General features: G+C 45.6%; 1 protein-coding gene across 3 annotated transcripts in view; it reads right to left on the reverse strand.

Annotated features, from left to right (window-relative positions):
- LOC119180237 (sodium/calcium exchanger Calx) overlaps positions 1 to 26,023 on the reverse strand; it is a 76,630-nt gene that overhangs the window by 17,935 nt on the left and 32,672 nt on the right. For all 3 annotated transcript variants that reach the window (XM_037431380.2, XM_075868864.1, XM_075868865.1), the window contains exons 2-8: positions 11,013 to 11,417; positions 9,353 to 9,479; positions 4,691 to 4,819; positions 3,612 to 3,824; positions 2,901 to 3,068; positions 2,253 to 2,315; positions 558 to 730 (exon numbers count right to left, since the gene is read on the reverse strand). In XM_037431380.2, coding sequence (XP_037287277.2) covers positions 558 to 730; positions 2,253 to 2,315; positions 2,901 to 3,068; positions 3,612 to 3,824; positions 4,691 to 4,819; positions 9,353 to 9,479; positions 11,013 to 11,350 — 1,211 coding nt within the window. In that variant the 5' untranslated portion in view covers positions 11,351 to 11,417. The remainder of the gene's footprint in view (positions 1 to 557; positions 731 to 2,252; positions 2,316 to 2,900; positions 3,069 to 3,611; positions 3,825 to 4,690; positions 4,820 to 9,352; positions 9,480 to 11,012; positions 11,418 to 26,023) is intronic.

Below are 26,023 nucleotides of genomic sequence, written 5' to 3' on the forward strand. Positions count from 1 at the left end.
TGGGAGGTATAGCGGTTGCGTTCGTTTGCTTTTCTAGCGGCTATCATCATCATCATCATCACCATCATCATCATCATCATCAGCATAATCGGCCGCCTATAATTATGGCGCGCTCAGGTACATGTGCACGCTCCTGTGCTTTATTGCTCGTGCGGTGTGCTCCTCCGTCAGAAGAAAATAAGGCTGAGTTCTGCTCCCGCCGTCGGCCTGAACACAGGTTCCTTGTTTTTTCGATCGCCGCCACACGCACGGTTACAGAGGACCTAACCTCGGTTCCTATTCGGTCATTTCAGCGACGCAGGCGGCGCCCTGTAGCCGTGCTCCGAAGCTGTCACGCGGTGATAAAGCTGCGACGCAGTTCGGTCTCTCAGTAGTCATGAACCAATGAACGCGTCTTCGCGCTCTACGACGCTCACGTAAAAGCTCGCGACATCACCGTCTCGTCCCCCATTTCGACCTTCCCCTGCGCCGCTTATAGTCGCTGGAATAATCAAATAGCTTTGATCGGTGGCATTATTTGCCATAGTTATCGTAGATATGCATGTTTGAGTGCTTACCTGCACGTGGCAGGAGAGTCTAGCTTTCCCTTTCGTCGTATGAGCACGTCCACCTTGCCGGCCTTTTCGAGCACTGCGCACGAGCTCGCGTTGAACTCGATGGTGGCCACGTTCTTGTTCTCAGGCTCGGGCACGGGCTTCAGCAGTTTGCCCTGCTCCACTTCGTCGGCAGCCTGGAACAAATGCGGTAGGCCAAGGTCAGACCTTTATACCGAGACAAAGTAGCACGAAGAAATAATAGACCGCAAAAGGTCTGTTATCTCTCAATAGATGAGCACGTAATGATGCATTTGTTACTCAGAAACACGAAGTAGTTTTCAACTGTTTTTTTTTTTGCTCCGAAGTAATGTGCCGTACTATTTGTATACCTGCAGCTTCTTCATTTCTTGCGGCTGTTATTTGTATGCATATATAGCTTACCACACTTCTTACCCACGTAGTAATCGCTTCCTCATAATATGCACTGTAGAATATCGTTGTAGCAATGAGCCTGAAGAATGACCGCGTTAATGTTTCAATTTCTTACATAGTTATTTGCTTCCTCCTGCTCATGTAATTGGTCTCTGCTTTGCATAAGTTGGTCTTGCCCCAGTGTCTTAATTCCATTTCGCTTTATTGCGATCGCAATTATATGGGCACTATCCGCTAGATTTTGCCGCCGGCGTCGGCGTCATTCACTATATATATATATATATATATATATATATATATATATATATATATATATATATATATATATGCAAATGCAAGAAAAAAATAATCCAGTAAAAGACTCCGGTGCGCGTAATCGAGCGTGGAACTTCTGAATTTGTGAGGGCGAGGCGTTAGTCACTCAGGTATGAAGGAGCACCTCCTGCTACGTTTAAATGCCGAGCTATTTATGTGTATCACTTACCGCTGGTGACGGGTATCTGGGAGGAAACTATCGTGCTTTCAGCATTACCAGCAAGATGGCGCTATGAGCACGCGTCGCCACATCGTCACGACGCGGTGACGCATGCTCTCATCTCCCACGCGTACTTTGCCCCGCGGAGAGTGGGCAGAGTAAACGCTTACGCGTGCGCTTATCTCGTGGTGGAGACAATCGTACGTCTTAGCTGGCCTTGGGCTTTCATCGGAACGATTCCGTTGTGGTTACCGGGCACACAAAGGTCCCTGCCAGTCTCCGTTTGTGAAAAGGGCGCGCTTTTCAGACACAGCGAAGCAACGACTGAGACACTTATTTGCGTTCTTTTCTACCTGTGAGTACGTTTCGTGCGTCATTTATTCGTGAGAAGCGTAGGGCACGTTTCTATCTTCTTGTCGTTTTGCGTGTGACCTTACTATTTGCTGCTATTGCGTTCATTGCTCCGCCTTTGCAGCAAAGCTGTGACTTTCTTACAACGTATCTCTCGTACCTTGTGTTACGTGCTGCATTACTGCTCGCCCCATATATTATCATCATATCGGAGAATTTATGTGTACTCTGGAAGAGAACACAATAACCTACTCTGTCCGAATGCCTTCAAGTAATAGTTTTTTTTTTTAGATGAAAAAAAAACGTACCACATTGCTTTAATTCAGTGCAACCTGAATATAGTGCCACAATCACATGTTCCAGTGTTGAGCAGCAAAGTTTGCCACTAACAAGGCTGACGTACCTTTAAAGGTACCATACAAAAAACATTAATTCATTGGCCGAGTAGTGCTTCTCACCTTTGCGTCTGCCTCATCTTGCGCGGCTAGTGCGAACATTTCACGCACCTCCTGGTCCAGTTTCTGCGGAAAAAGCGAAGGCTGCGTTGTATTACGGCACCAATCTCCTCGTGGCGAACCCGCACGCAATTAAAAGGAGGCCACACGAAAAAAAAATATATAGTACGTTCTGTCGCTTGATTATTGAAAACGCTTTACGCATTTTCTTCCACGCATAAGAAACGAATAAACATTGTAAAAAATGCACAGATAAGGCACATATAAAACATAAGGCCTGCGACATCGGTAACCACAAGTCGAGTTGATTTCTGAGGCCGTATATCAAGTTTTATAGTTTTATACAAAGAGCAACGGGGAGAAAAATGGTGTCATTTGTACAGGCGCCATGACTGTCCACGATGCGCGACATCATGGCCCCAGTCATTGTCCAGTTACGCCATAGTCATTGCACGCACAAAGCAGAGGGCCTCGTAGATCTGTAGAAGCGAGCGAACACAGACTTCGAGGTCATGAAGCTCATTTTGCAATGCCGTAGAAAAATGAACAGTGAAACACCTAGAGCCGAGTGCTCTGGTGCAATGACTGTGCGACTGCATCGAACTGAATAGTTCGTCACGGGAAGGTGCGCATTGTCCTCAAGGCACTCACGTGCTGCAGCTTGTTGTTGATGCTGGGCGTGGTGCGGCGGCCTCCGGTCAGGTCCCGGATGGCGCCGACCCGGTACCACATGCGCGTGTGGTGCTGCTGCTCGGCCAGCTTGGCTGCCGCCAGACACGCAGCGTCCTCGTCCGTCAGCCCGGGGTGCTTGCGAATCTCCTGCGTAAGAAACACGGGATGAGAGGCGGGCAAGGAAAGTATATATCATGCGGTAGACTTGTCGTTACCACGACTAGGGTGAAACCTTGCATGGAGCTCGCTGAATTTTTTTACCATTGCTTCAACCACTAAGTGCCTGATGAATCTTCAGCTCATCAAGCAATAAATTTATACATTTCCAATTTCTTGAACGATACATTTCAGTATGAAACGTCTAATAGACTGAGGGATTGATCTACTGACCGACTGAGAAAATTATTAGTCGTACGATCACGTTAAAATTCGATATTTGATAGATTGAAGGACTTGCTTCACTCATTGATTTAGGTCGTTTGATTTATAATGATTGCCTCGTCGACAGACGGAGTGTTTCAGTCGCCTGAATAATAGTTTCGTTCTCTGGGTCATTTCCAACTTGACCTAATGCATCATTGATTGACTGAGGAACTGACCAAAAGAGAGATAATCTATTGCCGGACTGAATCGTTTGTGGCGTTTTGAAGCGCAACAGATTCCCTAACGAACTGACGATTCCCGACTGACCCGAATGAAGTCCAGAAGGTTCTCCCTGTTGAGCTCGCCGTTGGGGAAGAACTCCCGGCGCGCGGGTCCTCCACCAGGTGTGGTGGGTGCGACAGCGTTGTTCGCGTGCTTGGCGATGTCGGCCGTGGTCTGCAGCTCGAGCTGCTTCTGGGCGCTTCGCTTGCGAGCCCCTGGCCAGAAGATGCCCGTGTCCGCCGCGTACGCTAGAAAAACCTGCGCCACCACAGACACTCGTCAAGCCTTGTGCCTCAAAGCCACATATGCGAAAGGTGACTGCAGTCGTAGTCTACGCGAACTGCGCAAGAAGTCGCGCGATAAGGGGTTACGGCTTTTTGACGCCGTTATTTGACATCACAAACAGTCGAAATTTGTGACTTTGTTATTACGTCGTCATTGTGTCACAAAACATGACGTCACATGCTGACATCGCCACACGACATTGTTTCTAAGGCAAGCTTTTGCCCATCTCGGCAACAGAGTAATTCTTGATGATGATGATGATGATGATGATGATGATGAAGATGATGAATCGCCGAGCACTCTACGTAACTAGAGTTGCAATTTGAGTGAGTTGGCTGGTCTTGTAAAGAACTGTGCACTAGAACAGGACACACAAAAGAGACTGCTAGACTAACGTGTATACTTCTTCCTTCTTTGCATCTAGTCTATCCGCTCAGATTGTTGGCAATCAATTTGTGTTTTCGTTGCGAAAATCTTCATGTATACGCGTATTCGTTTCCTTCATGAACGATAAAATACTGGAACCATTTGCCAGTGTGCGAACTGAATTTGAAAGGCATGGAAAGCTTTGAAAAGTGTGCTAAAAAGGCTAGCATAACAATGAGGCTTGCTAGTGTTGTTATTTCATACTGCACGCTGTACCACCGTCTCAATATGTTTTCTACAGTTTTGCGTTTTTTAAGCTGTGTATATTTCTGCAGATTTGTTTTCGTTATTCTGCGTTAAAATTGCTTTGTTTCAGTGTGATGTGCAAATTCATTGTAAGTACGAACCAGGTTACGGCCAACGGTATTTTGAAAAAAAATAAATAAGATGGTTTATAAACGCGCAGGGCTCACCAGAAGCGGGAAGAAAAGAAGCGTCAAGATGGCTTCCCAAAGCTCGATGATTTCGGGACTCGAACCCATCAGCACAATCAGGAGCCACAGGTATGCGAACACGCTGAAGAATGCTGTGATGCCGAACACCTGCAAGGCGCGTTCGATATTACGTGTTATATATATATATATATATATATATATATATATATATATATATATATATATATATATATATATATATATGATAAAGAGTGGTAAACGGGCATAACGAAAACTTTTTATTTTTCCTACGTTTCAGCCGGGGACCAGCCTTCATCAGGGAAAAACCCTGATGAAGGCCGGTACCCGGCTGAAACGTAGGAATAATAAAAATTTTTCGTTTTGCCCGTCCTCGATTTTGGTATTTTTCCACTGGATCCAAGGACACCTACTCTTTCATATATATATATATATATATATATATATATATATATATATATATATATATATATATATATATATATATGTATATATATATGTATATATATATGTATATATATGTGTATATATATATATATATATATATATATATATATATATATATATATATATATATATATATATATATATATATATATATATATATATATATATATATATAAAGTTGTGCAGTGCGTGACGTCACGGATGTGCGACGGACCTGCTTTCACATTTTGTGCTGGCGAAAAAAAAGCAACTATAAAATTGTGGTTTCTTTTACTTTTGAGGATATGGGCTGGAACGTGAGCGCACACATGCGTAACACAAGCAGGAGGGTAGTCATGCGTTCACAGCCCGCCAACAATGAAATGTGGCAACATACGACGACAACTGACTCCGATAAAATATCATGTTATCATGGTAGCTCACTTATTGATATTCTTTGGTAAATTTCTACCCTCGAGGCTGGTGCTCACATAATGCAACGGTTGCACATATGTAAATGCGAAGAACTTCTAAGCGAACTTCGGGGGCTTTTATCTATCTATCTATCTATCTATCTATCTATCTATCTATCTATCTATCTATCTATCGATCTATCTACCTATCTACCGACGACTTCCTGCTCTCCAAACCATATCGCTAATGGAATTTACTTCAAACATGGCATAACATAACATGAAAGTATGACCAACATAAATGACTGATCATATCAGAAAAATTATGACTAACTTATAAACTTTTCATAAGGTCTTGGAGGAGCCCTAAAAATCACGCTCTGACGAAGGGACTGAATAGGTCCCGAAATGTAGGGCCAACCTTTATTTTAATATTAAAAACTATCGACAGAAAATGCATTTAGAGCTGCTTTTATTCAAATAATTTTTACCCAGCCACACGCATCCCTGTCCTATATGTCGGCCTTCAAAATATTACTACAGGTTTCTTAACTTTAGTGTATTATATCTCACCTAAATCGAAAAGAATAAGAGTGGACGAAAAAATAACTTTCCTTAGGTGGAATCCAAGATCACAATTTCAAATTACGAGTACATTCATCCCCCGCTTGAACTTCTTTTAAATTAAGTTATGATAATTACACTGTAGTTAAGAAGCCACGAATAATGTCTCCTAAGCTGTCCTTGTCTTAACTGTCTGTCGACTTCATTAGCTCTGTATACTCGGAAAACGATCTCATCGGACTACTCCCCTTCTTTCAGATTTCCACCTGGTGTGTTCATAAGATGCTCTAAGTTTGAATGAAGCAAATGGGGAAATTTAGGGGCTCGTTTTTCGTTTGTCAAGCACAATATTCATTGGAGCTTACAATAAATACAAGCGAATTACATTACGTGTTATTAGAAGTAATTGTGACGTAAATGTGAATAAATTAAATTGGGCAAAAAGACGACTTGTCACTGACAGGAACCAAACCTGCGATCTTCGAATAACGCGTCCGATGCTTTAAACAAACTGAGCAACAGCAGTGGCGATCCTCCGCTTTGATCACATTTACATCAAAATTACCCCAAATGTCATTCCTTAAACTTTCCCTGGCTTTCTTGCCTGTTAGTCCTAACGTATGTCTGAATGGCCTGTTTATGAAAACACGTTCTCGGTTCTTGGCGGACTTGGCTAAGTGACGCATCTAACATTCCCTCGCAGCCGTTGTTGGGTCTCCGCCAGCTTTCATTCCCAAAAGCAGCCATTCGTCGCGAAAGCGGGAGTCACGCAATCCGCGAGTATATCACTCAAACGCGACCCTCGATTGAGTTGCGGCCTCCAGACGTGCAAGCCATACAACCTCCCGATTGGCGGCACGAGGGAAACCATTGTTGCGTCGTTTGCGCGACTACTTCAATATTCGCGCAGAACGAATACTCAAGCATGGAGGAAGCATTACTTAAGAAATAGCGTTAACGTGACGCGACCAGCTTCGAAAAAATGAATGCTCTGTCAAGCTCCCAGTGTCGGCTCAACACGTAGCCTTTGAACTGAATTGACATTAGCACAATTTCACTCATGTATGCGAAGTTACACTTAGGAAAGAGAGGACAAAATGCATTAACCTCTCACTTGCTGCTCCTGCGTGAAACGACAATTGGCACACAAGCACTGGAGATATCGATGAAAGCGACTTAGATTCGAAACACCATTAACAAAACGCAGGTAAAAAACAAAAGCACAAGTATATACAGTATTGAATGCTTACACCAAATAGAAGTACATATTGCCAGAAAACATAAACTTGCAGGCTTCGTGTCGCTGTTCTACACCCGCATTATTATGCGCAAATAAAAATTTAATATACACGAGGCTTTGCACGATAGAGACGCGTTCCTATTGATTGCCATAAGTTTTAGTAAACTGTGAAAGAAGTAGCTACCTTTTTTTCCTCTATTATTTTTCGAGGTACATCGTTACTATTTCTCCGAACTTGTCACAGTTCAAGGGTGTCGTAATCTGGTAGTGGAGTGTTTGTGAATCCTGCTCATTACTGATACTGCTGTTTCAATAACATATCGAACTCTATGAGGTATGGTTCTGTAAGGTGAATGAAACTGCAAGGACATTATCAAGCAAGTGACATGTCTCAAGGGCCAACTGTAGGGTCTTTAACGTATTTATGTTTAGAATTGACTGTTCGTTCCTGTGTTATTCCATGCTCTTCTTATAAGCAATTTTACCAATGGCTTTAATAGACTTTTTTTTTCTGTCAAACAAACAGGCAGTGATAGTTGTATTTTTTTACGCCAATGTCAAGCAAAACGTGAGACATGCCGCCACTTTGGGTTCTGGGGCCCGGTAGAGTTCACTTATCGCGCACTTCTGTGCTAAAACCTATATACTGGGTGTGGGACACTTGTGTCTCTACTCTGTATATTTTCAATTCCACCATCTTGTCAGTGCAAAAGACTTCTTCATCTTCTCTGATTGGTTCAAAATTGCCGCCATTAGAAAACTCAATGGAGTGAAACCGTTCTGCAATACCTAGATTAGCCCACTGAGTCCAGCAGGCCACGTTCTAGTGTTCGGCAGAAATAAAATTAAGCAAAGCAAGGCATGTATAAGCCAACTGGCGCCCTATTTTAGAGCGGCCTTATCACACCGTGTTGCCGTATGAATCGTATCAAGACATGGCGCTTGTGACCTGTTTCCGCGGCCACCCAAATTGTCTCTGGACAGAGTGCATTCGGTAAACATGACAGCCTTCGATTTAAGTGTACGTTAGAAGGCGCCATTGGTCAGAAGACCCTTCCTGTCACTGCAGCGTGACAATCGGGCACCTCCTGTTGCAGTTCGCGAAATGCTAGAGACGCCATTGCGGGCTTTGTAGAACCCAGTGATGGCGGCCTTTTGAGTCAACCACACAGACAGTGGCAGCCTGCTCGGCTACTGAAAGCTGGCAGGGTGTCAGAGTATACGGCACATCTAAAAAAAAAAAATCGGTGACCCTAATCTTTGGTTTGGGTGGTATAGGGTCACGCAGCTCGGCGTTTTTGTGCCGTCGTGTATTCCTCGTGTTAACATTGCGTTATTTTGCACTACCAAAATGGACTACCGAAATGGACTACCAAAATGCACTACCAAAATGGAAGTGCTTGGTTTAGATCTGCCCTGCCGGGTGCCACGATGATTGCACCTGCTTGCAAGAAAGGCGTCAGCTCTTTCAGTAAACATGTATAATTATTTGTCTTGACTATACTGATAGGTAATTAGCTATTATTTCAAGTAAATTCAGTCTTCGATATCATATTCATCTGAGGCAAATCTTGACTGGAACATCAATCAAGAAAATTTCGGAATATTGGGAAAGCCGGAAGTGAATACTCGACTGGAAGCGCTTAAAAAAAACAGAAACAAGAGTGCCCTCGTTGCTCCTACCACCATTAAGAATAATATTACTGGCCGTATCTCTCGATATTAATTTAACCACGGAGAGGTTGGCTTCATATATTGAGGTAACATGCTCCCTGATGCATTAGCGAGCATTCTATGATTAGGTTTTTTGATGAATAAATAACAATGTACAAATTTGTTTCGCGATTTTTTAACTAACATAGTACGTAAAAGTATTACCTAACATTTCAATACACGAGTTTCAATTGTATGAATTAACTATAATCACTGATTTTTTTCTTGTTTTTGGTAATGACACTTGGGGCTGACGGTAAAACGAATAGATACTGCATGCGTTCAAGATTTAGGCGTCGTTCCTACCTTAATCATACGTATGGTTCGAACTTCGTTGGCGGGAATCGATATCACGCAGACGGCGGTGATGACGAGCAAGTTGAATGCCGCCGAGCCGACGATAGTTCCGGGTCCCAGGTCACCCGCCACGAACCTACGTAAATAATGGAGATGGTAAAGGTTCTGCACACCAAAGTGGCTTAGACACACCTGTTTCTCACATTTTGGTGGCCTGTTCTGTGTACGAAATGAACTCATGGCGTACTTTAACTTTTTAGTTTAGTAAAAATCGAACTCATAGCTTAATACGCAGTGAAGCAAGATCATCGGTGCTAATGAAAAAAAAAATTGGCCGCGTATCTGCGCACATCACTGCAAATGTCGTCGATAGACGATATTCTTTAGTCTGGGGGCGCTGCATGAGTCTTGGTCTCATCTGCAGCCACTCGTCATGCTGTTCTCGTACCATTTTCGGCCTGCCAGGTGGTAGCACCATATCATTGGCAGAGGTTTTTTTTTCGTGCAAAGCGTCGCATTTTCAGAGCAGCGCAAGAAGTACTAGAATTAGGAAAGAGAAAAAAAGATCACCACAGGTAATTATAAATACTAGGGTCTTTATATTTACGTGTTTATGTACTTCCTAGTAAAAAACACATCATCTAATACTTACTTATTGATGTTGCGCCTCAGATATGCGTAATATTTCTTTTTTGATCCACAATGTTTACAAGTATGAACGCAGCACCCGTTCAAGATGGCTGGGCATCCCTTTACATCACTGTTTCACTTGTCTTAAACTTCTGTGAAACTTGCAGCAGTGAGGATTGGTTCATATTTCGAGATAATTAGGCTGGTGCACGCAAAAAAAAAAAGACGGGAACACAGAAAAGAAGTCTGAAACGTCTTTTGTGTACGCATGCGTGGTAAAACTACCTTGGACATAAACATGCATTGAGAAATGAAGAAAGCAGTTGATGGTCAGCGCTCGTGCACGTCGTTTCTTTCCTATGTGTGGCTTGTTTTGTGTTTGTGTTGTGAATTTTAGTTCCAGATTTTAGTTCAGGAATTTTAGTTAAGGAAGGGGGGGGGGGGATCAGTGCACCGACTCAGAAGGAAAAAAAAAAGATGGTCCTGGTCTGCCAGTCGGCCTAAGATGCGCTGCCATGTTCGTTAGTCCCTGCGCTTTCAGCGCCGTAGCTTCATCGAATGTACCTAACCAACTAGTTCAAACGTCTGTCCTGTTGTGTTCCTATATGAAGGGAGAGCGAATGGGGGCATGGGTGGAAGTTTTGTGAAAACTACCACCCCTGCAGCATTTTTTGCATATATAACTGGGACTATTGGCTATCGTCGCTTGTAGCAATGACAGCGCGCGTAGAACTATTTTTTTTTTTTGCCAACTGGCATGCCATAGCACGTGACCTCGTTCTTTCTTTCATTTTTTACGAGCTCGTAGCAAATCAATCAACATATGCACACATGAAGCAATAGCAGAGCTGGAAAGTCAAAGAGATCAGCCAATTCAGGTCATCCTGTTCACTATTCTGTACACACGGGAAAACGATGGGAGAGATTGCAATATGAAAAGGAATGAGGGAGAAAAATGGCACATAACACCACGCACTCACAGCAGGAAGTGCCACGCAAGTGTCCCGCATGCCTAAAGAATTTCCAAAGAAAGGCGTACCCGCTGCCCACTATTTCGATGATGGCCAGCAGTATCTCGGGCGCGCTCGACCCGAGCGCCATGAGGGTCAGGTTGGCCACGGTCTCGTTCCACACCTTGACCTCTATGATGTCCGGCTGGCCACCGGGCACCTGGGCCGACAGGGTCAGGCGTCGCGTCTTGGAAGTGATGCGCTCGATGGCGCACATGAAGACGTCCGCGATGATGGCGACGCCCAGGAAGCAGTAGATCAGGCCGAGCAGGTAGACGAACGAGCGGCCGCCCCGCGACCAGCTGGACTCGTCCAGGAAGGGCAGCAGCAGTCCGTCGCTGCACGTGTAGTTGGAGCCGGAGTCCATGTCGCGGCAGCTACGTCCTTGTCAGCAGGAACAGGTGTCCACTCTTTAGGCCGAGTGTGGTCGTGTCCTGCGTGAGGGTGGGAGGCGTGAGAAATTACTATACGGAAGGTTCCTCAAGTGTCGGGACTGACATCTCAAACTCAGGGCGATTTCAAAACGGTTGCGTCTGCAGCATAGCACCATCTATACAGTTAAAACTTGATATAAAGAAACGCGATTTCACGAGGTGTCCGATCTAACGAAGAAATTTCGATTACCTGACAGGCGCCGATGTATAGGGCTCAATGTCTTCAGCTGCCCGAAACCACGAAAGAAGCTGGGCAGAAAACCCATACTAAAGATGATTTTCCAAAAATGAGAGAGTAAAGAAAGAGATAGCAGGCGTAGCTACAAAGCAGCGAGCTTAATTGAATGTCTTGAGGGTTGTAATGTATCTCTACTCTCGCACATAGCTCGCGAATTGTCATCCGTTTGTTTGTGACTCGGCGTGTTTTAGATGAAGGCCGGTGCCAGCGAGCAATCTTATCTATTGGTTGTTCCAGCTGGGCTTCGTGATAAATAGATTTAGAGACACAAAGAAAATTCTTTTTTTTTTCGATTTTACGAACTTCTCGATTTACCGAAATAATTCTAGCGTGGTAATCACTTCGTTAAATCGAATATTAGGGTGCCTGCGTATGATTTGAAATTGTCGTTCAGTTCTTATATGTGAACTGCAAGACGCGATAGTTTTAATCATATATAGTCCTGTCATTTCTTGTCCCCATTCCTTCATGCCTCCAATATTTGTATATTATACCACGCACCAACTAGCCCAAGAACGCGTTTTAGTCCATCTGGATTTTCATCATGGCGTCCGCTGCCGTCACCACAGCGCTCCTATTGACATGGCGAGCGTTGCAAATGCTGCAGCGAAGTTTTGAGGCTTGAAGGAGATCGATCACATAACATAGAGATCATAGCTAGCATGCAGTGCCTACTACCTCACATTAAGGCTGCAGAACGTCCTGTGCTCTAAAACAAGACAAAAAAAATCTGCTGATCGATGAAGTGAAGGATGCTGTCCACGCACGCATGCTGACAAAATTTCTGACTATTTTTTTGGAAGACCCTACAATGTTAGGACGCAGCTGTGAAAAGCAAAGGTGGAAGTGTAGTTAGGGGACCCCCACTGTTCAGAAAGTGCGGGTTCGAAACCCCGCCATGGCGGTTGCATTTTGGTGAATGCAAAATGGCTTTGGCCATGGTACTGTGCGATGTTGTTGCGCGTTAACGAATATCAGATGGTCAAGGTTTCCGGAGCCCTCTATCACATCGTGGTTTCAGGACGTAGAGCAGCGCATGTTATTTTTATAGCTGTGCAAGACATGTCGAAAGGGCCACATTGAAGAGCAAATTGCCAATAAACTGAAACCGGAGACATAAACGGAGGTTACATTGTAAAAGTAAAAGCGACCGACTTTGTTTTATGTGTATAGTGTTCGTAAACGTTGCTCAAGTCGGAAACCCATAAAATCGTCTATACGAAGAATCCACCCGTATACGGACTTCCCCTACTTGAACTTCCCCCAGTTTCCGTAGTGAACCCGTTCCACTTTCAATGACATTATCCGCTTACGCATGCCACTGCCGCAGTACTCATGCCGCATAATTCACGCAACCAACGGCCTGGCCTCGCTTCCTATACGCGCTCTAAAAAAACAGCCGTGGCGTAATTCGACGCGTCTCTCTGCAACGCAAGAGCAATCATTATTCTAATTTGTAGGCCTCTCCCTAGTTTACTGCTACGCTCCCGCATTTATAAATCACAAGTGGCTGGCGCGCTATGACTTGTGCGACGTTGTATCCTTGATATAAAAATGGACACCACCGAATTTTCCCCGCTGGAGGCTAGTATTGAACTATTCAAGCGTGTTTTCACCGCAGAAAGAAATAGCGAACCACAAGACAAATAAATATACAGATGAATACAAGAAGACACAAATATAAATATTGCATTAGCTTGTTGCCAATGGACAAAAAGGTTTCTTCTTCTTTTTTTTTTTCGTTACCACTGTTACTCTATACATATGTAGAGATAAACACGAACAAGTTTGAACAAGTTCCTCATATAAAGAAGAGGATGCGGATGATGCCATTGTACAAGACAGAGTGGTGCACAGTTTAACGGTTATATGAAAAAGTCAAGTAATGACTCGAGGGCCACATTCTGCTGATGCCATATCAATAAACACAAGCTACGCCGACACTCCTTGCTATACCACCAAGGAATAATCTCCTTAAGCGTTATATCCAATCGCAATCACTCATTTCGGTCACGTCAAACGACTGCCGCGTAATTGAGTTTGATGATGATGATGACGACGACGACGATGATGATGATGATGAAGTTATTTTACTATACTGACGCGTATTCACGTATAGCCGATTTTTGGTCGAGAACTTGAACTTCCTTCCAAATTTTAGCGAACATTTCGTCGTTAGACCTAGTTCAAACGTTTAAAAAGGGCCGACAAACTTCTAGATCGCAACATACGTATTACTCAGATTAGCGACGAAAAAGTGCCAATGGTCTGAACGGATGCTGCTTCGCACGACTCTTTAAGCACGAATGAGTGGTAGGCACGCCACAGTTCTCGGGTCGAACATTGTAGTTATTTTATGGGTATAACCACCCGCAGAGATTAGTAAACCGAAGCAAATGTTACTGATTACCTGTGTACGAGAGGTGTTACGTGGCTCAGATGTGCAGATTAGTTAGATCGACGCGCCCAGAGTCACATAGTTCACTCACATTAATGGTGATTGACGCGAAGTCAATCAGTCAGCTTATTTACCCTTCTATGCAGGAACAATGATGCTTACCACTGCAACGCGTAAAGCGTATAGGAGGCGCGGGAGTAAGCTGTAGATGGGCAACAAGACCTCTGCATTACTGCGAATGGACATACTTAGATATATACTTGCGAGGGCACCCACTTGAATGAGATGACTTGTGTGTGCATCGGTTTCCCACTCGTGGCGCAATCCTCGACGCTACGAGGACGTTGACGTTCGACGCGCGGCGACACCAGCGAAATGGTACGGAAGGGGTTGCGAGGACAGATAACGGGTCTTTATCGAAGGCGTCCAAACACTCTGTGAGATAGGGTTACATTTTTGATATGGGAAAAATGTTTTCTTCAAAAATAAACTGCTAAATATGTCAGGCTTTCGTCAAATTAACGTTAACATAACGCGCTATACCTATTAGTTATCGCCTAAGATTCATCAATAATTTTACATTAAAGCTGTATCGTGTATGGCTTGACTAAAGCGAATTGCGTCCGTCCTAATGTACGCAAAAGCTCCTACGTCGCCACAAAAATTAGGCAAGCGCCACCATTCACCGCCTGTAAAAGCCGTGCGTGGGTCGAAACATCTGTGACACAGAAATTGGGCAACTCTCAGTCATAGTCCCTTAAGAATGAACATAGGCGTGCACAGAGTTCTCGTTCAGGGGGAATGGGAGGGGGTGGGGAGGGGTGAAGATTTGTCAAAGCACCCTCTCCTCTATTATGTCCGCAAATTGGGCAGATTTTGCGACCCCCCCCCCCCCCTCATGGGTGACAAAGGGGGACGGCCGCCCCTACCCCGGCCCCCTTCGTACGCACGCCTGCGAAAATGAAGGAGGTTCGAAAGCAATTAGAAGGTTGCATGTTCGGTGTCTGCCAGCAGCAAATAATCTTTCTCCCCATTTTACTCTCTTTGCATTCATATCATAATTACTACTAATAACATTTCCTATGTTTTCGTGGCCATTATCGTCTACTAGATCTCGATAATATTTGCCCAACAAAGCAAAACGAGCCTTTAAATTGCATTCTTTTCTAAAAAGGAAGCAAGAAACACACGGGCAGCAAACCTGTCAAAACGTCTGGAGATATGTAACCAATCACTGAAGAAGACTTGGGTAAAACGTCGGGATTAACTGGGCGACAAACGCCGCCGTAGTCTGTTTCAGCTTGGCCGGTTGGCTGGTGGTCTTGTTTCTTACTTTACAGCACATACAGCAATCGACGAACTGTAGCCGGTGGACTCGATAGACGGGTATCACAGAGCTCGTTCAGTGCTGTATAATCAACCAGGAACTTCGGTTGGGCATTGACTCTGAGGGATTGTGCTATCTTTCTGTAATCTGGAAACGTAAAAAAAAAAGATGCCTTTTTTGGCTATGAAACAACCTGGATACATACGATGTTCCTTCCGCGGCGTCACGGAGTAAAACGGAGTGATAAGGCAGGAGGTCGGATGTTCTTTGTAATCTGGGGCGGCTCGCCGTCACTAACACAGTTGCGAAATAAGCTGTCCCACTGTTATATGTATGATTTCATACATGTATTTCATATGTGTGATTTGTCATACGTAAGCCCCGACGTATTGCTTCATCTAGGAGTCCTACTTGCCTTGGTTTTTTTCCGTGCTTTCGTGCTCTCTCGTACTTCACACTTCTCCCAGCTGCAGAAAGTATTCGGCCGGGTGGACCTCGTGTTCATAAGGTCACCCCCGTCGGAGTGCGTGCAGGGTAGACAGAGCAGGAGGGTAGTAGCACCCCTCCTAATCATGAGGGGAGCGGAGGCACCAAGTCTTTCCCGTACCTTTACTCGATAGGAGCCGCCACGTCGATGTTGAATGCGCAAGACTACGGCCACACATGTCATTGCCACTAATGGCGTCCGAGGGATCCTGATGTCACGTTTCAAGAACTGTGTACTTCCGACCAACACCGTCAGAAAGCCTGGTACTGAAGGCAGGTCGTCGTACGTTCAAAACAGGTGTGGTTGCCTCACTTGTCACCTCTACATTCATTTCAGAGCTGCTTATTCTTTTCGACCAATGGAGGGGGCGGCCACATATGCGTGCGCATAATTGTCCTGGTGAATAATGCTGCGCACGCATATGGTGGGCCCCATATTTTAACATCACGTGGGGCCCTATGGGGTTGAAGCGTCTGTCTGAAGAGTGCGCGAAACTTTCGTTTCAGCATACACGGCTGGCCTTCCCACCACCACCATCTTGCCCTGCCCCTCATGCGCCCGCCTATGTGGCACTTTCGCTTACTATACACCATGCTACGGTGCTACTTATAGCCTCTCAAAGATTGACACCAAAGCCAGGTACATAGTACGGCGATAAAACTACGTCCAGGGCGTATATACTGCCTTCGGGACCGCTGCCCGGACCAGGCCCGTAGCTAGGAATATAGGGAGGGGGGGCATTTTTTTGAAGACATTGAAAAACCTCTATTTTCCTTAATTATTATAGATAAAACACTCCCCTTCATCCGAACTCAACTTCCAGGAGGGGAAGGGGGACTCTAGCCTTTTCCTTCTCCCCCTGGCTTCGTACCTGACGGAGAAAAGAAGGCAGCCCACGTGACTATGAATGAACCGATATAGCACGCAGTTTCGCGCCATGATATCCCATCGACATGAATCGCCCCCTAGCGAAAGAATCGCCAATCTCGAAACGCCTCCGGTGTCGACTGGACTCCGATTCACTCGCGTTGCATGTGGGAGCTGGCACATACATGACCCCGCTCCAGAAATGAAGTCAATGAGTCAACGGAGGCGCACCACGCATATACACTTCGCGCACTGTACGCCACCGCAGCGACACAAGCGAGAACTCGCCCATGGCGTATAACCTCGTTTACGTCTTAATGGAGGCGTTCTGCGCAAAGGGCCAAGTGGTTCTTACACCCTCCGCGGGGGGGGGGGCTATAAATGTCGTATCGCGTCGTGGACCTGCAATGAGGCCTTTAATTACATATCCTTTATTGCTCAGTGGCTGCGTGCCACGTGCGAAATGTCGAGCTCGTGCTCCATCGTCTCACCAATTTGGTACAGTGGACCAGGGGCGTAGGCAGAGGGTTGGGGAGGTTATAAGGCTTCAGCTTCTCCACCCCCACCCCCACCCCCCACCCCTGAACTGTTTTCGCACTGTGTTCTGTACCAACAGCCAAAGGAGTCACCTGCGACGCAAATTATACTGAATTCGTTTTCAAAAATTTATCTCCGCAGTCGAAAAGACACGAGATGGATGGATATGAACTTCCCCTCTATAACTGAGTAGTCACATCGGTGCCACGAGGCTCGAAAAATTTTTTTTTCTTCTTTTAAAAGTCCTGTTCGATCTCTACTCCCTTACGGCCGATTTCCCACTGCAAACTATTTATTTTTGTTATTTATTTGAACTTTTCTGCCACCAATGCTCTAAACATCTCTTATTCCTATCACGGGCGTGTCCATCTTTCTATTGTTGTTCTTAAGACATACTTTCGTGTAGGCTCACGTGGTCACCGAAAAACAAAAGAGGAAACCAAGTGACTGACCGAAGATCAGTACGATGTATTTAGCTACAGTACCTAAATAAATTAAGACACGCTAAAAGCATGCAAATGCACTTTTTTTGCCTCAATAAATAAAGACACGCTCAAAGCATGCAAAATACTTATCTCCCACTGTCGTTTCGCAACCCCTGAAGAACACGTCGGTCCCCCAGCTACGCCTCCCCAGCTGTACGCCCACTACCAAGGAATCCGAAGGGTCCTCGTGCCTTGCAAAATAGATACTGCGCGTCCTGTCAATCGCCATGCCGCCCAATTTCAAAGCCGCCTCCTATACGAACACTGCGGACCCTTAAAGGCCGTTTATCTGGATGCGCATCACGTGACCACCCGAGTTCCATGCATTGCTTCCTTCGGAACACGCTGATCAAAGGTCTCTTTTGTCCCAAACTGGGCCTTGCTACCTACCGCCAAGGAGTAACTAATGCTAGGGGCATAGGCAGAATAGGGGGGGGGGGGGGGGGACATGTTCGTGCTTTTGGAAGAGGCACCCATTAAAATGGTGAATTTTTTTTCGCCCTGTATGCCATGGCGAAAAAAAAATCGGGGAGGGGCACTGGCCCGGTGTGGCGCCACCTTGCCACGCCACTGACTATTGCTGACTAACCAGACGCTCTGGATTAAGCTGCAGAGACGGTATTTGTGAATAGACCTCTGCGGCAGGGACTTCTTGACCATGAGAGGACTATATGCCGCTATAGCGGAGGGCCCAATAGCGGTGTGGTGATCACTGACGACGCGCCTGCGACGTTTCGTTCTCTTTAAAATAAGGATACCGTTGTTGATTTTTTTCCAAAAGCTGTCAAACACTCCTTAGGGTAGGGTTAGATTTTTCACAGTCGAGAGTTTACAGTCGAGAGTCATGTTGTTGTGGTCTCTCCTTCGCCTTTGTCTAGTGCTGTGCAGTGAATAATGAATCAAAGGAAGGAAGCCCGTCGAAAAAATAAATCGCTCCTATTTAAAGCTAGAAACGAAGAAAAGCATTTCCTTTACTGCACGAAACTTGGCAAGTTGGTATACACAGAAACTGAGTTTGCACAAGCGTGTCATCAAGAAAAATAAGTTCAGCGTGGTTTGGGGAGGAGGTAGGAGAGAGGAAAGCGGCTGTTGAAGCCGGGTCGTTCACGTCCTTGGCATGGCTTCGCCTCTTTCGTACTACGGTCTTTGCTACTCGCGCCAAGTAGTTCCAGTAAAAAAAAAAAATAAAGAAAACGTGAAAGCAACTCAGGTGAAGCAACAACAGCGGAGCAACCCAGGTGAACGAATCCCTCTTGTTTGTCTAGTCGCACGGGGTTGTTGACACAGCCGGCTGGACAACTCGCAACGCAACGCGTTTCGTAACGGCCTCTTTGTCACCGACAATGAATGACTTATGAACCGAGTGACCACGCAGTTTCGCTATGCGAGCGAAACCCTTCATGACACTAATTCGTGACAGCAGGAAACAACGCAGAGAGACCAAGAGCACTAGCGACTATCCCAGTCAGTATCACATAATCCGCGGTCTTTTGAGCATGTGGTTTACTCTCAAATAAAAATATTTATGAAATGGTGCATTTATGAACATGCTTGAAAGACATGAACACACCGATGGATGACATGAATTGTCGTCATTGTTGTTGTTGTCGTCGTCGTTGTTGTAGCCGACCGTAGAGCGCTAAATGCTCTGTTATCGCAACTGCCTAAATAACGTAACGCGACGCATAGCACTGTTTGCTGCAGAATGAGATAGCTACAAGCAGATGTCTATGTGGCGCTCCGCCGCGGGGGTCTAGTGGCTAAGGTACTCGGCTGTTGACCCGCAGGTCGCGATATCGAATCCCGGCTGCGGCGGCTGCATTTCCGACGGAGGCGGAAATGATGTAGGCCCGTGTGCTCAGATTTGGGTGCACGTTGAAGAACCCCAGGTGGTCGAAATTTCCGGAGCCCTCCACTAGGGCGTCTCTCATAATCATACAGGGGCTTTGGGACGTTAAACGACACATCTCAATCAAATCATATGTGTATGCTTCGAAAAAAAATGTTATATCATAAGCGGTTGACGTCAACAACTCAACATGAGATTTGCTTGCTAGATATGTTTGCGAAAATGGCAATCCATACTTCAGTTAAATGGTCAATAATCAACGCATAAAATGACGCGAAGGCGTCATTTTATGCCTTGCAACGATATTGTTTATGCATTGTGACGTTGACTTCATTATTGTTCGTCGAGACTTGGTGTAGACCAACTGACGTGCTGCGTCACCTCGCCGAGTTGACGTCACCGTGCGTGGTAGGAGGTTGGTCAGGCGTCTATAGCTCACATAATTATATTGTGGTTTTGGGACGTTAAACCACACATATCACTCAAATTATATCTCTATGCTTCAAAAAAAATATTATATCATAAATGGTTGACATCAACAACTCAACATGAGATTTGCTTGCTAGATATGTTTGCGAAAATGGCAATTCATACTTCAGTGACATGGTCTATAATCAACGCATAAAATGAAAGCGTCATTTTATGCGTTGTGACAAAATTATTCATGCATTGTGACGTTGACTTCATTATTGTTCGTTGAGACCTGGTGTAGACCAATTGACGTGCTGCGTCACCTCGCCGAAATGACGTCACCGCGCGTGGTAGGAGGTTGGTCAGGCGATATAGGAAAGACGCGCGAGCTTGTTTGGAGGATGTGAGAAAAAGTCGGAGCCTGTTGACCGGCTCATTAGAGCACGGATGGAAATATGTCACATGTGCGTTTAGAAAAAGTTGATAGCGATTTAGAAAAAAGTATATGGCGCTGTACTATGGGAGATCAAAAAGCCGTACCGTGGGCCTGTGTGTATCCTATGAACGAACTGCAGCTTTAAAATGACGGCATGGGGGGGATTAGAAGAAGGCGGTAACGATTTAGAGTACTTGGTACTCTACTATGGAAGAGCTACTTGCGTTGAAGATAACTGTAGAGGCGATCGCAATCACTCGCACGCGTTGCAATACTAAGTCATATGTATAGCCACTAAAGTTACTCTGGGCACTCCGCTCATTTTCTTTACGGTATTTTATTAACACTGCTGGCTCACGTAGCGCAAGACAAACGTTTTGAAGACACCTTACACTCGGTTTACATCGTTTATGCAAATGTTTCGAAATTGTATGCGCTATACTGGTATCCGTGGTATTGTAAAGAGTCGGTTCGGAGATTGTGCGAGTGTATGCCGTGAACGGAGTTCAGAGTATGGAGTTCGGAGTATCTCTGCGTCGACTCAACGAGACAACTGCTGGTGTCCGTCCGTGTACCCCTCTGTCACGTAGGATGAATCACTAGGCGATCACGATTGGATTGGATAAACTTTTATTCGCATAAGAGTATGAAAAACGCTTGAGCTTCGCCTTAAACAGCAGATTGCGATAGCATGGAGTTTAAGAATGACGTTTGCAGGTGCTGCAGGCGTTGCGGGCATAACGGGTGTCATCTGTGTTCATCTTATGTGTGGAAATATTGTACGTGCATATTTTATCATTTATAACGTTGTGTGTTTGTTATTCCGAAGCATATTTATTTGTTTATTTTCTTTTGTTTGTTGATTGTGCTTTACTACTTAAGTTGTCGATAGTTCTAGGATTTATTGTTGGTATTGTTTTTATTAATATTTCCACTTCTGCTTGGGCCCGAGTAGTGCCTGGGGTATTTGCAAATAAATAAAAAAAAATACCAATAGCGTTTCTTCCCCCTAGGGAAATGTCTAGGGACTCATAACACACCTCCTCACCACAACGCCCACATAGTCGAACGATTGCATGGACACGTGCCACAGACGCTAAGTCCCACGCTGAGGCATCGACGGCTCAGTCGTCATCAGACGATGAAGTCATAGCGCTTAGATATATCCTTCGTATACCGCTTTATATAGTCACTCGCGCCATATCTGGGATGAAGTGGACATTGTTTTCCTGCTGCTCTCGCTGCAGCCTTCCACGTTTGTGCCTACGCCGGTTGCCTTCTTTTGCTCTCGTGTATAATTAGCTTGAAAGGGAGACAATGACTTCCGTTGGCTTCGTACGCTCGTCTCGGCTTTCACGCACTTTCGTCGGTACGTTCTGGACGGTTGATCCTCGAAAGTGAACGTCCTTCCGCAGCTCTCGCGACTCGCCCTCGACACTGTCATTATATTCCACCTCCACGATCGCTTCTCCTTACCTACCTATCTCCTCTTTGTGTTACGCTGCGTTTCATTTCTTTGTTTCGTTTTGTTTTCGTGTCCCGCAGTCGAAGACGTCAGAATGGTTCCCGGTGTCTTCCGCGAGAACAATGGAACTCTTCGGTGCACAATGGCACTCGGAAAGGCAAGAAGAGGTAGACGCGTACGGGCTCTGCGTAGAAGTGCACGTGACCGCGTGATCACTCGGCACACAGTTCGAGTGGAGTTCTTCTGCCTCGAGAAACTCGAACCTTGCGGCAAGAGATCGGGAATGGTTGAACGAGGAAAGTGTCGCGTTGGAGAGGGGACAACTATGCATCGTTGTCCATCCTTTGTCGAAAGGGGTCACAAACCACCCCTCGTGCTTGGCGAAAAAAAAACGTACAGTGGAAAGCAGACGATGCTGCGAACAGCTCGGCCAAATCTTTCAGTCGTGAACGGCAAGGAATGGCTCACAAGCTGAGCGCAAAATTGCAAATTTCTGCGGTGCCTTCTATTCGCAATATAGAGGGGGAATAAGTGTGGGGAAAGTATTGGAGGTTAACTAGAATGCGTCGAGTTGGATACCCGGCACATGGGGAAGGAAATGAGGAAGTGAAAGCAATAAAAAAGGGGAGTGAACGAAAGTCGAATTTCACAAGACACACACACAGACGTCAGTTTCACGTGCTCTCGCTCAATGCTGTTGCTTTCAAGCACTGCAAGGGGGCTAGTGCACAGCTTTCTGGGCCGCTGTCACACAGAAGAATGCTGCTCCCGGCTGGTAGTTGGCATGTACCAAAAGCGGCGCTTGGATCAGATGTACTTCTTGCCCCAGAATGTCACGCTGTATAGTGGGCCTAATTGATAGATATGTGGGGTTTAACGTCCCAAAACCACCATATGATTACAACAGACGCCGTAGTGGAGCGCTCCGGAAATTTCGACCACCCGGGTTCTTTCACGTGCACCCAAATCTGAGCACACGGGCCTACAACATTTCCGCCTCCATCGGAAATGCAGCCGCCGCAGCCGGGATTCAAACCCGCGACCTCCGGATCAGCAGCCGAGTACCTTAGCCACTATACCACCGCGGTGGGGCTATTGTGCTTGAGTTACACAGTATCGACCCTAGCGCGGGCCGGAATAATGCCGTGAGAAGGAGATTGCATTTTATTATGGCCGTGGATCTCGCGTGGCATAGCGTCCTTCCCCTTCGTCAGCTCTCCCTGTGTAGCTTACAGCGCGTTCTTGGGGGCAAAAGAAGATTAAAATACGGGCAACTCGGCTCGTACTTGGCGGATTCAAAAAATATATTTGCGGGGATCGACTCACTTAGGTAATAAACTGCAACGCTGACTTCAGTCGATCATTACTTGGAAAAGTAGTTCTTGACTCCATTAAGACATATCCGTTGGCATGTGATGCTTCAAATGGGCGGGGGGGGGGGGGGGTACGAAACTATGCTCTATTATAAGGGTCCTGTGACACTTTTTGAAGTACGTAAGGAATGAATCCAGTAACAGAGCTTATTGCCTGACAATTTGACCACCGCGAAACGTTTTTTTTTTTCTTTTTGAATCCGCCTAGTTCGAGCGGAGTCACAAAGATTTGTCGCAGGCTACCATTGCTTTCTTTGTTCGTTCGCCCCGACGAAAGGGTCGGAAGCCAAAACAGCAAAAGATGACACGGAGGAAGGACGTACATCACGCGCGTCTCGTGACCTTGTGCACTCTCTCTCTCTCTTTCCCTCTCTTTTTTTTTTTTTTCTTCAAACACGCGCCATTCCTGTGCGATCGCGCGGACTTGTCGCGGCCTCCTGTGGCGGCCCCAGTAACAGCCGAGCACACCATGTTCAAATCAGCCAATGGCGTGTTATTTGGGCCTATGACGCAATGATTTTTCCGTGTATAGCATCATTTGTCAAGAGAAGTTAAAATTATTCTAAGCCGACTTTGAGAATGCAACCATGCTGTGCCATAATATTTGACTCACGTGTTCTTCGGATCGTCGACCACCAATTGGCTACGTTTCTTGTTAGCATGCTGAAAAATTTGTTACAGGATCGGTGCACGCCCTTGACTCTATTTACGTATGAATCTTTCAAGACTTTGCACCAGGAACTGGTGCCCGCAGGAGCGCCTCGACTAAGTTAACATGAGCACCGATGCCAGCAAAAACGAGTGCAAACAGTGGAGGAGTTCTTGCAGTCCCCGAATGACACAAGGTCGCAAATGCTAGCGACCTCTGGCACATTTGTAGACGCTTGATCAGACTAACTAGACATACAGCGTTCAAGGCTAAAGCAACGGTAGTTTGGTCTGTTCGTGGTCAACGTTCATCTCGTATTCGGTGCGTTCCGTGGCGTGGGAATCGGATGACACCGAGTAAAAGTGCATGCCCCGAACGACGAAGGATACGTGCACCCGATCATTCGAGTGACCTATCACCGGTAAAACCCGTTCTTCGTCCTGGTTGCTGAAGGCACAAATCAGTGGCACGGCAGTGCTGGATGACCTTTGCTGTCTTTGTTTTGTTTTTGTTTTTGTTAATTTTTCTATTCGTATAAAAGCGTACACATGAGTTCAACTTGACGAATAATTTATATATACTCGACGCTCTGATCAGCCACCCGCTGGAGTTTCATACAATAATACCTAGAGAGGAATCTGGAGCTGCAATCGGGTATATATCCCCAAGGGAATTATGGGAAGTACTGGCTTTGCATTGAATTTCATTATCTAGCGAACTGTCTGCGAATCTTTTTCTGAGGTAGGGGGGTGCGGTGCAAAGCACTGAAGCAGCGCCTTCCAACGATTTTCCCGCCAGTATGATTCTCCGTAAACCAACAGGTGTATTCAAAAAACCGATTCTTCTATGCGCTAGCACATATAGACAAACTGTGTTTTTCGAGGAGCACTGCGGAATCAATCCCGAGCCAAAAGTTGAATGCTAATCTAGTTATAAAACCTAGATAAGGAATAATAAAACTGATATCAAAAGCAGGTAAAGCTTCAAATTGAAGGTTTTGTTTTCTCAATTAGAAGATTTTACTCAGTAGGAACATAAGGCACAATATCTTGAACACGAAATTCAACTCGTGCATCTATTTGCCCAAAACGTATGCTAAACGTGCATTGCGTAACCTGTGTATCCACTACGTCTTCGTAAAGCAATGCATCAAATGTAACAAATGAGATAGAAGTAACACGGCTGAGACGGCGCCTCGGAGACGACGTTCAAATTGTGTAGACGCGTTTAACCAAAACCTATACTCTAGACGCATCCTCAACATCTGCGCAGTGTAACGCACAGTGTAGCAGACGACGCTCAACTCGCACAGCCGTTTGCAGCGAGTGAACGTATTTAAACGGGGAGGAAACAGGTGACGTGGCAAGAGAGATCTACCAGACATCCCTGCGACAACTTGTCGCAGACGACGCTCGAAGCTGACGTCAGATGCACACCGATACGTGTGCGCGTAAAAACGAAACACGATTACGGTTCTCGGAACGTGATGCGCTGCGAAGAGTGCACTGTGTGCCACAGGCCGCATAGCTGACGCGAAAATAAAGAAACCGCCACTGGATCTCTGTTTCACAACAATTCAATCCGGATAGATGATTGCAACCGTTTAGCGCGGCCATACGTGAACGCTCATAAGCGTCTGCGCCCAGGAACCATACAATGTAGTAGACGAGATGGAAATGGCAATGCTGGTACATTATGTTGCGGATGACGCTTATCCCGTGCAGTCGTCTACAACAGACATGTGTAAGCGTACTATAGACGTGCGTGAAGGCTTAATGAAGCAGATTACATCCCTGAAACGACTTGTCGCAGATGACATTCGACGCAGTGGTGTAAGGACGAGGCTGTGCTCCAATTCAAGGCACCATAGCAGACAGTCTACGTCATTGTGTTCCATATGAAACTTTATGATCTACGTAGACAGCTTAGAAACAGAACGTGTCCGCATGACGTTTCCGCGACGGGACGCCACCTTTCGTCAACAAGAAAAACCTAAAATTATCAAGCAAAATCGATGTGCTTTTATCTTCTTCGGCATTCGAACCTGTAAACAATTTGACTTGGCTACAATAGGCATCTAAAAA

The sequence above is a fragment of the Rhipicephalus microplus genome, chromosome 7, assembly GCF_043290135.1.
Source record: "Rhipicephalus microplus isolate Deutch F79 chromosome 7, USDA_Rmic, whole genome shotgun sequence".
NCBI classification, from domain to species: domain Eukaryota; kingdom Metazoa; phylum Arthropoda; class Arachnida; order Ixodida; family Ixodidae; genus Rhipicephalus; species Rhipicephalus microplus.